The sequence below is a fragment of the Corythoichthys intestinalis genome, chromosome 14 (assembly GCF_030265065.1).
Source record: "Corythoichthys intestinalis isolate RoL2023-P3 chromosome 14, ASM3026506v1, whole genome shotgun sequence".
Taxonomy (NCBI): domain Eukaryota; kingdom Metazoa; phylum Chordata; class Actinopteri; order Syngnathiformes; family Syngnathidae; genus Corythoichthys; species Corythoichthys intestinalis.
The window spans coordinates 32,976,003-32,992,970 of NC_080408.1; the positions used below are offsets into that span (position 1 = coordinate 32,976,003).

Below are 16,968 nucleotides of genomic sequence, written 5' to 3' on the forward strand. Positions count from 1 at the left end.
CGTCTTAAATGATTTGGCTTCAGACTCTCCCCTATAATCATTTTTAGACTCAGTAAACAGTGGTCTTTCCTCATTTCCCACTATATTAAAAGTCAAAGCCAAAAGGTAAACGGCCCGAAAAAAGCGCATTCTCGGCGGCCGAGGGAGAACCGTAGGTGAGGGCGGTGGTCGTGACGATCCCAAGCCGAAAACGGCACTTCTCGGCCGGACACGTGAGAACCGGAGAAGACAGTGGGTCGCCGAGTGATTCCAGCTGTGCATGAGTCTCTTCCGTGTGCTCTTGCTTACTTCAAAAATACTGCACGCACTTTGAAAATGAGAGCGCCACTGCCACCCACGGAGTGGATGTGCAAGTACACTTTATTCTAGTACGGCAAAAAAAAAAAAAAAAAAAAAAAGCATGTTCCCCGAGGTCACTCGCGCCACCCCTGGCATCGCTCTGCGCCCCGCGACCCACCATTTGAGAAGTACTGGTTTAGGCTAACCTAAAGGACTGCATTTATTTTAATTCTATTTAGAATATATATATATATTTTTTCCCCCTAATTTACAGTGCCCTCCACAATTATTGGCACCCCTGAAAAAGATGTGTTTTCACACAAAAATACACACAGTCCCAGGCTTCAACTGGGACCGTGTGCTTTGGTCAGATGAGACCATGATTGAGCTTTTTGGCAACAAACACTCTGAAGGGGTCTGGCGTGCCACGAAAGATGCGCATGCTGAAAAGCGCCTCATACCCACTGTGAAGTATGGGGGTGGGTCAGTGATGCTGTGGGGCAGTTTCACTTCCAAAGGCCCTGTTAGGGTGCATGGCATCGTGAATGCTTTGAAATACCAGGACATTTTAAATCAAAATCTGTTGCCCTTTGCCCGAAAGCTGAAGATGGGTCGTCACTGGGTCTTTCAGCAAGACAATGACCCTAAACATATGGCCAAATCTACACAGAAATGGTTCACCAGACACAAAATCAAGCTCCTCCCATGGCCATCTCAGTCCCCAGGCCTTGTTTTGTTGGCAAAAGGGGGTTGTACAAAGTGTTAATGTGTAATTGTGACACACATTATTTGATGTCAAATAATTTTTTCTTTATGTGGGATTTTTTCCCCACTGAATGAATGCACTTGTATTGAAGGTTGGATTTTTCTCTTTTTTTTCCATTAAGGTCCCATATTATTTGAATTAAAAAAAAATATATATTTGAAGCTAAAAAACACATCTTTTTCAGGGGTGCCAATAATTATGGAGGGCACTGTATTTCAACTTAACATTATACTTATGTTCCAATTTGCTAATGCTTTAAAAAATAAAAATCAAGTTCAATGGAAAAAAAAATGTTTTTTCTTCAACCTAGATATCTCAAAGTAACACATTTTGACACAGAGCTGTAATTGCAATTCCGTGATACCGTGATATTTGGGTTTAAGGTTATCATACCGTCAAAATATCATACCGGCACATGCCTAGTTTCAATGGCACGCATTTGCTCAAATTAAATATAGCGATTATAAAAGCTGTGGGTGGTGTTCTCTCTATGTGCAGTCATGAGTGACCTTTCCAAATCTAGCAAGGTCAAAAAAAAACAACCCCACAAGTACACAGCTTGCTTACAGTGTTGTGACACGCTGCTGTCCCCTGCAGGTGTGGTGGACTCGACGGTGACGGTGGCTGTTGAGTGCGATCCGAGCGCTTTTGACTCCTGCGATGATACAGTCTTGATTGTGCCGAGAGGCGTGCGCGGCTCGAGGGCAGCGAGGGGTGACGTAGTCAATTGCAGGGTGGCATCATACTGCGAGACGCCCTCCAAGGGTGGCGTAAAGCCTTCAGATGTTAGAGTAGAAGGCGTGAGTGCCAGTGTGGATGAGGGTGGCATGTCATTTCTCGGTGCTACACACAAAGGTGGGTAAAAAAACAAAACTCTCAATTAAAACTCATAGACAAAGTTTTAGGCTGTAAGTCAGATTTGGCATTTTTTATAAAATTGCAATTCGCTCTCACTGAGACACATAGCAAAAAATGTGAATGCACCATTGTGCCTCCCAAATCCCTTTAAGACCTCATTATTTTCCAGTTCCTCCACTCTTAAGTCTCACCTGGCACACAAGCCCTCATATCGGGGCCAAGGTCCTGTCCATCGGGGCAGGCGCAGGTGTATTTAGGAGAGTGCTCAGTAATCTGGGGTGCCTTAAGACACAAGTACTCACAGCCTCCGTTGGCCACACTGCCCAGATTACAGCTGTCTGGACCTACAAACAGTGAAAAAGGAGAATATGGAGTCGTATTGGAGATGGTACCACATTAAATATAGGGACAGAGAAGGAGTGAGAATAACTCAGAATGTAATAGTGATGAGCTGTCTGGCCTACCATGTGTTTCTATGGTTGCCTAAGAACCATCACAAGCACTGACCTACATTTTAATATGAAAGCTGAATTACTGCAGCTGACGCACTGAGCACAGTTGTATGATGTTATATTCCTCTTTTGTATAGTATTGATCCTCTGTATTTGCAATGTGATGGTAAGTGGAGTTAGGCCTGTCGCGATAACAAATTTTAGTAGGAGATATATTGTCGCATAAATTATTGCCGATATGCGATATTATTGTCATTTTTTAAATTATAAATCATCTATTAAAATGCAGTTAATTGCTATTCTTAAATAAAATTAAACTATATTAAGAATACTATATATATAAAGAAATGCATAATGAGTCATTTAAGAGCTAGCTAAGTGCAGAACTTGAAATACGCCATTTTTGTTCTCTGCTAATTAGAGCCCACCAAAAGTGTATATTTGATCCAAAATGACTGTCATCTTGTCCTGCACGGCACAGTTCAGTTCATTCTCAGTTTATTCGCACATCAAAATACAGTACATATCATTTGCTAACAGTTCACATGTTAAGATGGGTGAATAGGACACTCCAAAGAAGCTATTCAAAGCTTTTAGCAGGGGCCCAGTTGGACGACACATACACACATTCGCAAACACACATACAATTAACTGTGGGTAATTTCAAAATTCTGGTTACATTGTTAAATTAGTGGCATGTTCGCCACCGTCCAGAACATTGACCTCTTTTTACATTAGTTACAGTGGCTGCTGCTGCTGCTGGTTGTGGTCGAAAGCTTTTAATATCCCTCCTCTTCGAAGGGGGAGAGGGAGGGACGTAGTTCTGTCGAGGTTGTGTGTGTGAGTTTTGTGTTGGGAGGGGGAGTAAGGGTGGGTCTAATTATTAGCCAATCAAACGTGCGTTTGAGGGGGGAAAAAATGGATCGGCACATTCAGCAAGAAAAAGGGGTAAATGTAAGTCTGAACATAATGAGAATAATTCACATAATAATGGTAGGGTTAGTTCTATCCTTACCACACATGGAAAGCCAATCTAAAAGACCAATATAACTGAAGTCTTTATAACGCAAATAAGATTGCTCAAAAGTTGGTTGGGACAATTTGAGCATCCTGAAAATTGGCAGTGTTTTGTCCCTCCCGTCCCTTTGCAAACCTACAGTAAGTCCTTGGGTTAGTACTAGAGCTGAAACGAATACTTGAGTAACTCAAGTTTAAAAACTGATCTGAGTAATTTTCTTCACCTCGAGGAATCGTTTAATTTTGCCAGCTCTAAGCATCACGTTTTGCCCGGACTACTTTTAATGCGGGACAACGCATTACGTAGAGTGCGTAGAGGAAGAAGCAATAAAAAAATAAAAAAAACTTACTGCAGCCGACACCCGCTACAAACTACGCCGACGTTGCTAAAAACTACGCCCGCATAATGCTAGTGTGGTAGCAGGTAGTGTCCGATGCGTCTCATAGATATCGCATGCATTTAGGACTGGATGCGAAATGACAGAGTCGGCCGCATCTGGGCAGCGTTAGCAAACAGCCGCCTTTAAGCAGTAGACTTCTCATCGCTAATAAATATAACGTTACTGTCACTCGCTCACGTAACGTTAGCCCTTAGGAGGGCTAGGTTTCTATTGATTATGACCACTGTCGATGCGTGGCTAACGTGTCTTACATACAGGCTTTATTTTATCTGTAAAAACACAGCGCTGTTGAGTGATGAGGGTGTAAAATTAAAAACATAATAAAGCTAACTGTCAGTTTTAGCTCAGTGGTCATTGCTGAATAAAACACCAAGTAGCACTGGTCCCTAATGTGCTCCAATACAGCAGGTATCATACATTTATTTTGAACAATGCAAAAACTCAAAATCCTATCAGTACTTACAGTTTAGACTAACTTAAAACTAGAACTTAAAAATAGTTTGACACAAATGGAAATTAAATTGAAACACGTGGGAAAAACACGTAGCTTTCAAGTGACGTGTTATCAAGCGTAATTACATTTTTAGGTAAGAAATATGTTTTGTTTTTTTTTTGTTTTTTTTAATAAGATCTAGAAGTTTTTTGAGTGAAAGCAGTGATTTTTTTTCTAGTCACATCTGAGATGTAATTGTTGGCTGTTTTCAACAATGTACATCGAAAATAAAGACATTGATTGACTAAAAATGGTTAAATATTGGATTAAATGTCTTTTTTTCTCATGTATATTTATAATTGTTCTTTACTTTGAAAAAAAATGTTTTATCCAATTACTCGATTAATCGATAGAATTTTCAGTCGATTACTTGATTACTAGAATTTTCGATAGTTGCAGCCCTGATTAGTACATTGTATTTTTTCCATAAGCCTCAATGTAGCAATGCTAAAGTTTTACAATGTTTCATATAGAAGCGTTTCCTAATTTTGTATGTTGAAACTTTAATTCTACGGTGTGTTGATGACCAATAAACATCTGTTAAAAGGAAATGCAGTTTCATATGCAATCAACACATACGTGTGCCAAGTGCACGCAGCACACGAAAACACACACACTCATGATTATATGCACTCACACACACGTGGGGATAAATTGCAACCGGGAAAATTACTGCCCTCATTTTTATTTACCGTGCGATTAATTGACTTACTTGACTTAATTGACTTAACTGAATTACTGCATATTGCGACAGGCGTAAGTGAAGTTAAGAATTGAAATTAAGTTGGATAAGTCCCAGCAGAAGGCCTGGGAACCAAATGCATTGACTGACATCAGAATATACATTAAACTACTTAACTGAAAGACTGCATGAATCCGATTTTTTGTCATATCCGTTTTTTTGGCGTGCCCGTTCAGACTGACTTTGTCCATTGAGACCGTTCAAGTATTACGCATGCGCACTAATTCGGAGTCCGACACGCGCTGAGCATGAAGACCCGCATGCGCAGAAGCATCAAAACAAATGACACACGTCATCCGTCATTCCAGGGATATCATATTTTGCTTTTCAAAAGGAGGACACAAATAACAGACATAAATAATCCCCGTTTAGGCTTATATTCAAAGTTTATATGGATCGATAGCATGCACGCACTGTCCCTGCATGTCACACACACATATGCGCAGTTTGCCCCGACTCTCGGCTGTGTAGGCAATGTTGAAATATTGCTCACTTGGAGCAAAGAGAAAACTGAGCATTCTCAGGTTTATCCTCAACCCATTTTTATTTTTTATGACTGTTGTCAAGCCCAGCCCTTCCCCAAAAGCCGTCTTCACTGCAAGCTAGGCGCTAATAACGCACAGCGGCACCGCTACGGTAAGCGTCTCTCTCGCTATTTGATGACGTAATTGCTGCATGAAATCCGATTTGGGAGAGTGGACAGTACAGACCGCCGCAACAGTCTGGAAAAATGTGGCCCAGTTCGGATTTGAACCACATACGAAAGTGACCCAGATCGGATTTGAAATGGTCCAGTTCTATGCGACTTGTCACGTTCAGACCGTCAAGTTAATGCCTCACTCGAGTCGGAAAAACACGAAAAAATCGGATTCGTGCATTAAGACCTGTAGTATGAACGTAGCCTTAGAAAAGATAAGTATTTTTACATTCAAACACATGTGATGTCAAAGTTAATGCACAAATCTATACAAATGCAAAGTAAGGCAGCAATCCAATTCTATAAACAGCAGGAAAAAAAGAAAAAATGCAAAGCCACCAACGGCGTGATGAATCAATTTGACACTATTCCGTGAGGAAATCAGGTTGGCAGCAAGTTTGGAGAGATCACTGGCTGCTTAGCGCGCTGATGAGTACACCACACTCACAAACCTCACCTCATCATTTATTTATGCATGCGGTTTGACACAATCCCACAGAGCGGTCGCATAGAAGTGGTTGAACTTACACACAATCTCAGTGTCAAAGGGTGTGATGTAGCAAACGCGAATGTGTGCAAATGCAGTGTGCCTATACCGTAAAACACACACACACCTTGAGGCTGTCGCAGTTGGTGGAAGACAACAATGTCATGTGGGTCGTTGAGGTTTTCAGCAAGAGTGTGAATGTCTTGACCCGTCAGCCTGTTAGCCATGAAGACCGATGCTTTGTCTCGATCTGTCCAATAAATACGATCCTACAGAAGAATATAGAAGGAATTAATACAAAATTACCCCCAAGAGAATAGATTGAAAAAACTTTCCATTTAACAATGTTTTCAGAAAAACAGTCATTACTTGATCATGTGCATTTTTGTGTGCCCTGGTTCACAATGAATGTGACGAACCAAACATCAGTCCAATCTGCTTTCCAATTAAAAACACACATTAGCCCAAGGCATTTTAACATATAACAATCAGAATTCTGTTTAAACCTCAACTTTCAAAGTTCTCCCTGTGCATTTGATTCCGCCTACGGTTTAAAAACAACAAAAATTGTTAGCAACCTTTAAAGACTTTTCCCTTATGGTCTGAATTTTATACCAACATTTAAGAGGCACTAAATTCATTTTCCAATACTTTTAACTGTTTCATGCATACCATAGGCTTTGTTGACGTATCTTATCTGCGTGTTTTTTTTTTTTTTTATTGCAATCATCCTGACAAGTAAATTCATTCTACAAACATTAGGTTTTGAAATTAGTCATGATGAGACGTCACACTGTGGCTTACTATGCAAATACCAGCAATCTTCGCTCTTCCTCCATGCCCACTAATATCGTGAGTGCTGACCAATGAGAAAAGCAGTCCGGAGATTGCCATTTCTAAAATGTGGCACGTTATAAATATAAGGGAAATAAATAAAGTATTATCAAAATCTACAGTACAGCACACATGTGCATTTGTCGCGGTTAAGTACTATCCATTTGATGCATGAGCAGTTTCTGTCTTTTTTCACTTTTTTCCCGCAACCTCCGTTCCCCCTGCCGCTGATCGCCATTTAGCCAGCCGAGAGGCAATTTTCGAGGCTTGCTTGCTGGCAGGAGCTGACATTTTTGCCTGGTTCTCAATGAACCCCATTTCCTGTTCGTTGCCCGCAGTTTTTTGCAATATGACTTCTAGCTTCGACACACCGTGTGAATGTGTTGGTATCAGGTGAGTGAATGTTTGATTTAAGTAGAAATAAGGCTTATTTTGGAATAAGGAAGTAATAGGGAAAGCTTGCCTCCTGACTAAAATATACCTCTTTGCACACATGCTCGTCAGAACCCTGCTGAAGAAGGAAGTGTCAAGTGAGTGAATATTTTATTTTATGTAATTGTGAAATAGCAAAGCTTGGTGTCATTGAAGAACGATTGTAGCCCATGTCCTGCAATGTGTCAAAGTCACCACAAACATTGCCAACGCACAGGAGCCTCCCACTGACATACCTTCACCAGTGACGGTCAAAGCAAAGAGTTGAAATACAGTGGGGCAAATAAGTATTTAGTCAACCACTAATTCTCCCACTTGAAAATATTAGAGAGGCCTGTAATTGTCAACATGGGTAAACCTCCACCATGAGAGACAGAATGTTAAAAAAAAAAAAAAAATCACATTGTTTGATTTTTAAAGAATTTATTTGCAAATCATGGTGGAAAAAAAGTATTTGGTCAATACCAAAAGTTCATCTCAATACTTTGTTATGTACTCTTTGTTGGCAATAACGGAGCCCAAACGTTTTCTGTAACTCTTCACAAGCTTTTCACACACTGTTGCTGGTATTTTGATCCATTCCTCCATGCAGATCTCCTCTAGAGCAGTGATGTTTTGGGGCTGTCATTGGCAGTGTTGTTAATCTTACTGAAAAAAAGTAATTAATTATAGTTACAAATTACTTCTCCCAAAAAGTAATTGAGTTAGTAACTCAATTACCTGAATGTAAGAGTAATTAGTTACTTGGCAAAGTAATTGGTGATAATTACATTGGCCACACTATGTGAAGTTTTTTGTGAAGGTTTTTGGTACAATTGGCCCGAGCCCAATTCTTTACCCTAATTTACCCTTTACCCTGAATCAACTGTTAAAAGTTGTTAAAATTGCTCCCATTATTGCATTAGTTCTCTTCTCTCTACTTTCGACATATGAAAGTTTTAAAACTGTTTCATCATTTAAAGATAGATTCAAGTCAAGATTTTGCCGATTTAGAAGTATTTTAGATAAAAAGTTACTTAGGTTCGCTAGGAAGGTTCTCTACAACAGAGCCGTCCTAAAACGTCTACTGCTTTAAGATGGCGGCTGTCTACTAACGCATTAAGTGCCATGTCTGCCATTTTGCATCTAGTTATATCTATATACAGTACATGTGATATCTACCATGTCTACCATATCTACCATAACATGCGGGCGTAGTTTGTAGGCTATCGGCTACAACATGTATTATTGGAGCTACCTAGCATCGCGTTTGCTCGGCGTCACAACTTTCTTGCCTCCGCCTCACTCCTGCTCTGCTGTCGTCTCGGTGAGTCCGTCTCCCTCAGACTTTTCGACCAATATAGTAACGCATAGTAACGCATGCCTTTCCGTCCTCAGTAACGGTAACGGCGTTGCCAAGATGAGAAAAGTAATTAATTAGATTACCCACTACTGAAAAAAATAACGCCGTTAGTAACGCCTTTATATTGTAACGCCGTTATTAACAACACTGGTCATTGGGCAATACAGACTTTCAACTCCCTCCACAGATTTTCTATGGGGTTGAGATCTGGAGACTGGCTAGGCCACTCCAGGACCTTGAAATGCTTCTTATGAAGCCACTCCTTTGTTGCCCTGGCTGTGTGTTTGGAATCATTGTCATGCTGAAAGACCCGGCCACGTCTCATCTTCAATGCCCTTGCTGATGGAAGGAGATTTTCACTCAAAATCTCTCGATACAGGGCCCCATTCATTCTTTCCTTTACACAGATCAGTTGTCCTGGTCCCTATGCAGAAAAACAGCCCCAAAGCATAATTTTTCCACCCCCATGCTTCACAGTGGGCATGGTGTTTTTCGGATGCAATTCAGGATTCTTTCTCCTCCAAACCTGTGTTTCTACCAAAAAGTTCTATTTTGGTTTCATCTGACCATAACACATTCTCCCAGTCCTCTTCTGGATCATCTAAATGCTCTCTAGCGGCCCGCAGACGGGCCTGGACGTGTACTTTCTTCAGCGAGGGGACAGGTCTGGCAGTACAGGATTTGAGTCCCTGGTGGCGCATTGTGTTACTGATAGTAGCCTTTGTTACTGTGGTCCCAGCTCTCTGGAGGTCATTCACTAGGTCCCCCCGTGTGGTTCTGGGATTTTTGCTCATCGTTGTTGTTATCATTTTGACGCCACGGGGTGAGGAGGGAGTTGAAAGTCCGTGTCTGCTCAACGACAGCCCCAAAACATCACTGGTCTAGAGGAGATCTGCATGGAGGAATGGGTCAAAATACCAGCAACAGTGTGTGAAAAGTTTGTGAAGAGTTACAGAAAACGTTTGGCCTCCGTTATTGCCAACAAAGTGTACATAACAAAGTATTGAGATGAACTTTTGGTATTGACCAAATACTTATTTTACACCATGATTTGCAAATAAGTTCTTTAAAAATCAAACAATGTGATTTTCTGCTTTTTTTCCCCCACATTCTGTCTCTCATGGTTGAGGTTTACCCATGTTGACAATTACAGGCCTCTCTAATATTTTCAAGTGGGAGAACTTGCACAATTAGTGGTTGACTAAATACTTATTTGCCCCGCTGTAACAGTCAGAATTCAGTTTAAAGTAGGGCTGTCAAACGATTAAAAATTTTAATCGAGTTAATTACAGCTTAAAAATTAATTAATCGTAATTAATCGCAATTCAAACCATCTATATAATATGCCATATTTTTCTGTAAATTATTGTTGGAATGGAAAGATAAGACGCAAGATGGATATATATATATTCAGCATGCGGTACTTAAGGACTGTATTTGTTTATTATAACAATAAATCAACAAGATGGCATTAAAATTATTAACATTCTGTTAAAGTGATCCATGGATAGAAAGACTTGTAGTTCTTTATGAAAAATGTTAGTACAAGTTATAGAAATTTTATATTAAAACCCCTCTTAATGTTTTCGTTTTAATAAAATTTGTAAAATTTTCAATCATAAAATAAACTTGTAGCCCGCCATTGTTGATGGCAATAATTACTTACACTATAAAATCAGTTGCAACCAAGCGCCAACAGAGGGCAGCAAAACGCCGCAAAACACAATTAACAAGTGGGCCTTTCACTCCTCTGTCATTTAAATCTGTCTGAGCTGGGCCAAGTGCGTTAATTGCGTCAAATTTTTTAACGGGATTAATTTTAAAAATTAATTAACGCCCGTTAACGCAATAATTTTGACAGCCCTAGTTTAAACCTCAACTTTCAACGTTCTCCCTGTGCATTTGATTCCGCCCACGATTTAAAAACAACAAACATTACTAGCAACCTTTAAAGACTTTTCTCTTATGGTTTGAATTTTATACCAACATTTAAGAGGCACTAAATTCGTTTTCCAACACTATAACTGTTTAATGCATAATAGGCCTTGGTTTCTGTGTGCATCTGTATCTGTGTTTTTTTTGTTTTGTTTTGTTTTTTTTTAAATTGCAATCATGCTGGCAAGTAAATTCATACTACAAACATTAAGTTTTGGAAATTAGTCATGGTGAAACGTCACACTGTGCATTACTATGCACGTACCAGCCATCTTCGCTCTTCCTCCATGCCTATTAATATAGTGAGCGCTGAGCACTGAGAAAAGCAGTCCGGAGATTGCCAGTTCCAAAACGTAGCACGTTATAAACATATGGAAATAAATAAAGCATTATTTAAACAAGACTAGACTGGACTGGGAGAATAGTTGTGCTAGCTAGCAAGCTAAGCTAGTATGACGACTGGCAGGATTTTGTCACATTCTGCTGCTGGTCAGATTGTTTTGTTACAGAGATGTGGGATGAGTTCCCAACGTCTGACCTGCATCCAATTCCAGCTCATCAGCAGTGTCTTTGAACCGATACTAGGCGGCTTGCCGAGATATTGACTTGCTGCCATTTGACAGTTTGTATATCCCTTTGTTGCTAGTTGCATAATTGCCTTTTTTTTTTTTTTTCCCGTTTGTCTGCCTCTCACCGGGGTTTCCCTCGGATTTTTAAAAAATTGATCCTGTCACAGACCCTTTTCGTGTCTCCCTTTTCACAATCGCTTGGTTTTTTTGCATGCTCAATAAACCCTTTTACGCAATCTCTATGTTATTGTTGTCTGCTTGCTGTCTGAACTGTAGTGAGCCGCGTTTTCTAATTCCGCGGTCAAGCCAGCCGCATTTTCTTTTCAGTTGCGTTTCCCTTTCAGGTTTTACTGCACAGATAGACATCGCTTTTGGGTTGCGATTGCTTTATAAGGAAAATCATGACTAACGTCATGTGGAAGTATTGTCCTGTGGTCTACGCGCTTGTCTGTTGCATGGTAAATGTGAATCTTGCTGAAGACCTTTATTTATTTATTTTTGCTGCTCGTTTTGTGAAATATCGACATGCTGTGCTGCATCACTTTTCCGCTTGGGTTCAAATTGGAAGGGCAGAACCGACGACATGTTTATACAGCTAAGGAGTGACACTGTGGAAGTACGGTAACGCTGCCCAGTGACGTTACTGCCCCAATGGCGACCTACTAATTAAACTAATTTTTCAAATTTTATAAAAACGAAAACATTAAGAAGGGTTTGAATATCAAATTATTGTAATTCATACTAACATTTATCTTTGAGGAACTACAGGTCTTTCTGTCCGTGGTCCCCTTTAAAGAGACCTGTACTTCTGCAGATACCCGAGCCAAGATGACAGACTACATAGCTTGAAAAATGACATTCTAAGACCTTTCAATACAAACCTGGTAAAATGGCATTCAAAGTTATGAAAAATAATTTACAGAACTTTATTATTTTTTTAATGATGTCAAACTTTTGTGCCACTTAGCAAGCGCAATGAAATTAGGGCTACCAGTAAATTATGGGTTAAACATTTTCCTATTTAGATGAACAAAAGTAAACTAAACATTTTTTATCTTTCTGTTTCAGAGTAAAATTCTATTATGAGTGGCTTGAAGCAAGCATGCTTTGCTCATTTTGTAGAACTTTGTGATTGAAAGTTTTCGTTTACGCAACGTGATATACGATGGCCTCCCATTTCTTGATAATAAGTGATTGGGAAGTGTGTGCATTGTAAAAAAGCTCAACCTTTATGTTAAAAAATGTGACAGCCAGGGGTACAGATATTTGGAAGGGTTTCATGGCCTCTCTGTATTGCAGGTAGATCTTGAATAAATCCCTTGCGATGATGTTCACTGTACGTATTACTGAGGACAAATGAGGGTTCTTTCGCGGTTAGTCACAAAGACATTCCATGTTGGCTGTGTGGGGATCAGACATACAAGGACAAAAACGGACCAGCTGAAATGTACGATACATTTACCATTACAGCATGCTATTCTAATAAAAGCTAAGAATGATGATACCCCTGACACTTGGCCATGCATAAGCCTTGAAACCTAATGCGAGGTTACAGCCTATAAATCTCCTGGACACAAACCTCAAACACAGCCAGAGCGTAGGGATGTCCTAGCCTCTCTGCGGATGCTATGTGTGTTCTGCGGTGCGCTCCGTTCAGGTCCACACTGGCAATGTGGTGCAGCTTGGAATCCACCCAGTATAGACGACGGTTAGCCACATCTGACAACATAAACACAGACAAAATTGACTTTCTGCCCACAAGGCCGAGTTGCGCAGTGCACGCTGGCCAACAAATCCCATCATTGATTATGTTGAAGAACGGAAGATTATCTCGATTAGATGAACACAAGTTCGAAATGTGTCGCGCATAAGCTCTCTTCAATGTTTAATGGCGACCTCAAGTGTGCGTGCATAGAGTCCATTGTACTTGAAAGCCTCATCTGACTCAAATTGTCATTATAAATCACATTTGACTTAACTGTATGGCTTGATAACCAGCTGTTTTGCTCTCACCTAAAGTGATGCCGTTGGGCCATTCAATGTTATCAGCCACTAGCACCTGCCGGTCCACTCCATTCATCCCGGCCTTCTCTATCTTGGCTCTCGTGCCCCAGTCGGACCAGTACATGAAACTAGATGAAACAAAGCAAGAGGATTTAGTAGTTAGCATGATGTGCAAATGCAGAAAAAATATGTAAGTGCTTAATGTTATATTTTACTTGTCTTACTGAATTCTAATCTTTTTGAATTTTATTTACAGCTGGTTTGGGATGTATCACATTTAATATAGTACAGCTGTAAGGGTTATGACAAATGAAAAAATGAACTGTAATTAAGAGTTTACATTCTGTTGCTTGCCTTTAAATGCATATTTATTAGCTGTGAAAATATAGTGGTCCTCTTTAATTGTGATTATCAAATTTCTGCATAATACGCCATTGGCAATAAAGGTCTGTATCATTAGCAACATAAACATGTTTTCTTAATTCCTTTCAATTTGCAGAGGATGATCTGCATGTGAGTCCTATTTTTATTTTCTGTTCTCTATTCAATTATTCAGTGGAAAATTGACTAGCTACTCCTCCTGGTTTACTCGCACTCCCAGCTGTGTTAAGAATTATGTAGATATCAATCAACAATCCGCTGCAGCACTATACAGTGATAAAAATGTCTATTTTACAGCACTAATACATATTTCCGCAAATACAATCTGTCATTAGCCGTCACATTGAGAATTCTTTGTGCTTCATTTTCTGCATGCGTATGATTTATTTTGTTCTGTGATGAAAATCCATACAGAATTTTAGCCTGAGCTGCAAACCTTATATATATATATGAATTTCAAATATGTTACAGCAATTCAAATGGCTTCTTACATTGCTTACATAATACAATACACAAATCATCAAATAATTCCATCTGATGACACGTCCCCCTGATTTATTTACCATGTAATTCCTTACATATTGAATATTAATCAATAGGATGTGTCCCTGTGTGTCTTTTGTCCCTGCATACATATCTTTAGTATGAACACATTTTACACCTCACCCATGATGGGGATCCAGTGCTATGGCTTTGGGCTCACTCAGATCAGTGTTGATGAGGATACGTCGCTTGGTGCCATCTACTGAAGCCACGGAAACTGATTTGTCACCAGAATCTGTCCAATACAGGTTGTGTTGAAGCCAATCCAGAGCAAGACCAGCCGGGCTTTGCAGCGACGATTCCACCAGTTGCACTTGGTGAGATGGGTCACTGGCCTCATGGATGAAGGCACTGCAGGGGGGGGGTGCATTGCAAGCGACTCAAAATACAAACTGATGACTTTTTGCCACTTATTTCTTTCAAACTATACACAGAATAAGACATGCAATGCAATGAAGTTTGACAAAACTTTACGCCAGGTTTTAGTCATTTCTTGGACGGACACAAGACTGCACTTTGGAAAGAGGGCAGGATGCTGTCACGCTGTACTGCTGGTTCTGGTTGTTTTCCATTACAGAACCCAGGTGAGTGGGAGTGGGCAGCAGCAGCAGCAGAGAATTTAAACGCTGGTTAAACCCTCTACCTTGTGCAGGTATTTGAATACAGTGGTACCTCGACATACGATCGCGTCGGCACATGATCTTTTCGACATCATCGCCATTTGCATCTACATCCGACGATGTGCTTAAAATACGACGATTTATGACAGTGCCACAGTTTCTTTTGTTTTCCGGCAAGACGGGCGCACGAGCGGAGCCTCTTCTGCAGACGGTACACAAGAAAGCCCGCAAACAGTTTGCGATGACATATCACAAAGCACATGTATTACTGGAACCATGTCCTAGGTCTTCAGAAGAGGCTTTCCCCTGGGGGGACAGCCATGCACACCAATTTGATGTAGAGTACGGCGTATGGTCTGAGCACTAACAGGCTGACCCCCCACCTTTTCAATCTCTGTAGCAATACTGACAGCACTCCTGTAACGAGTCACATGACATTTTGGAGGGAAAATGTCAAGCAGTACTCAATTTGGATATTTAGGGATATGCATTTTTTCATAGGGGTGTACTCACTTTTGTTGCCAGGGGTTTAGATATTAATGGCTATATTTTGAGTTATTTTGAGGGGAAAATAAATTAACTCTATTATACTTGTCCTTCTCAAAAAATTAGCATATTGTGATTAAGTTCATTATTTTCTGTAACTTACTGATAAACATTAGACTTTCATATATTTTAGATTCATTACACACAACTGTAGTAGTTCAAGCCTTTTATTGTTTTAATATTGATGATTTTGGCAAAAAAGTCAAGAAAAAACAAAAATCCCTATCTAAAAAAATTAGCATATTTCATCCGACCAATAAAAAAAAGTGTTTTAATACAAAAAAAGTCAACCTTTATTTAATTATATCAGCTATGCACTCACTACTTGGTCGGGAATCCTTTTGCAGAAATGATTGCTTCAATGCGGCGTGGCACTGTGAGCCTGTGGCACTGCTAAGGTGTTATGGAGGCCCAGGATGCTTCGATAGCGGCCTTTAGCTCATCCACAGTGTTGGGTCTGGTGTCTCTCAACTTCCTCTTCACAATATCCCACAGATTCTCTAGGGTGTTCAAGTCAGGAGCGTTGGCAGGCCAATTGAGCACAGTAATGCCATGGTCAGTAAACCATTTACCAGTGGTTTTGGCACTGTGAGCAGGTACCAGGTCGTGCTGAAAAATGAAATCTTCATCTCCATAAAGCTTTTCAGCAGATGGAAGCATGAAGTGCTCCAAAATCTCCTGATAGCTAGCTGAATTGACCCTGCCCTTGATAAAACACAGTAGACCAACACCAGCAGCTGACATGGCACCCTAGAACATCACTGATTGTGGGTACTTGACACTGGACTGGACACGGGCCTCAGGAATCTTTCGCAGGGGGGTTTAAGTTAATTCGTTGATTCAGATGATTAGGTTAGTAGCTTCTTTAGAGTACCTTTTCATGATATGCTAATTTTTTGAGATAGGGATTTTTGGTTTTTCTTGACTTTTTTGCCAAAATCATTAATATTAAAACAATAAAAGGCTTGAACTACTTCAGTTGTGTGTAATAAATCTAAAATATATGAAAGTCTAATGTTTATCAGTACATTACAGAAAATGATGAACTTTATCACAATATGCTAATTTTTTTAGAAGGACTAGTATAAGCTGCACACAGACTACTTTTCATTGCGTCAAAGTTTCATTTTGGCAGTGTTGCCCCATGAAAAGATATACTTAAATATCTGCAGAAATGCAAGGGGTTAACTCACTTTTGTGATACACTGTATGCATGACAAAAATGTTATTAATGTCTGAACCTATCATTTATCCTACATTGTGTCACAGTGACGCTTGAACCTTGAGCTTAACTTTGAGCAGGTTCATGCAGGGGTTAAAAGTCTTTCTTGGATGGACCACTTATCAAAATAGACAAGGCCTCACACACTTCTCGCAAAGGATGTCCCCATGACAGAGGTGTGAGGTGAAGGCCGGACACACATGCTCCAAAACAGCAATTTCCCATTTATATTCCCAGGAGAGCTAAAATTTTCTATATAAATGCTGTTCCAATTGAAATTCACTCCAGGGAGGAAGTTAATTTAGGATGGCGACAAGAGGATATATACCACAGCCAAGATTTGTCCAA

At 40.0% G+C, this 16,968-nt stretch overlaps 1 protein-coding gene across 3 annotated transcripts in view; it reads right to left on the reverse strand.

The window, feature by feature from the left end:
• LOC130929715 (low-density lipoprotein receptor-related protein 8-like) overlaps positions 1-16,968 on the reverse strand; it is a 139,857-nt gene that overhangs the window by 9,156 nt on the left and 113,733 nt on the right. For all 3 annotated transcript variants that reach the window (XM_057857129.1, XM_057857127.1, XM_057857130.1), the window contains 6 exons: positions 14,356-14,583; positions 13,318-13,436; positions 12,884-13,023; positions 6,320-6,461; positions 2,095-2,247; positions 1,613-1,888 (listed from right to left, as the gene is read on the reverse strand). In XM_057857129.1, the coding sequence (XP_057713112.1) occupies positions 1,613-1,888; positions 2,095-2,247; positions 6,320-6,461; positions 12,884-13,023; positions 13,318-13,436; positions 14,356-14,583 (1,058 nt within the window). The remainder of the gene's footprint in view (positions 1-1,612; positions 1,889-2,094; positions 2,248-6,319; positions 6,462-12,883; positions 13,024-13,317; positions 13,437-14,355; positions 14,584-16,968) is intronic.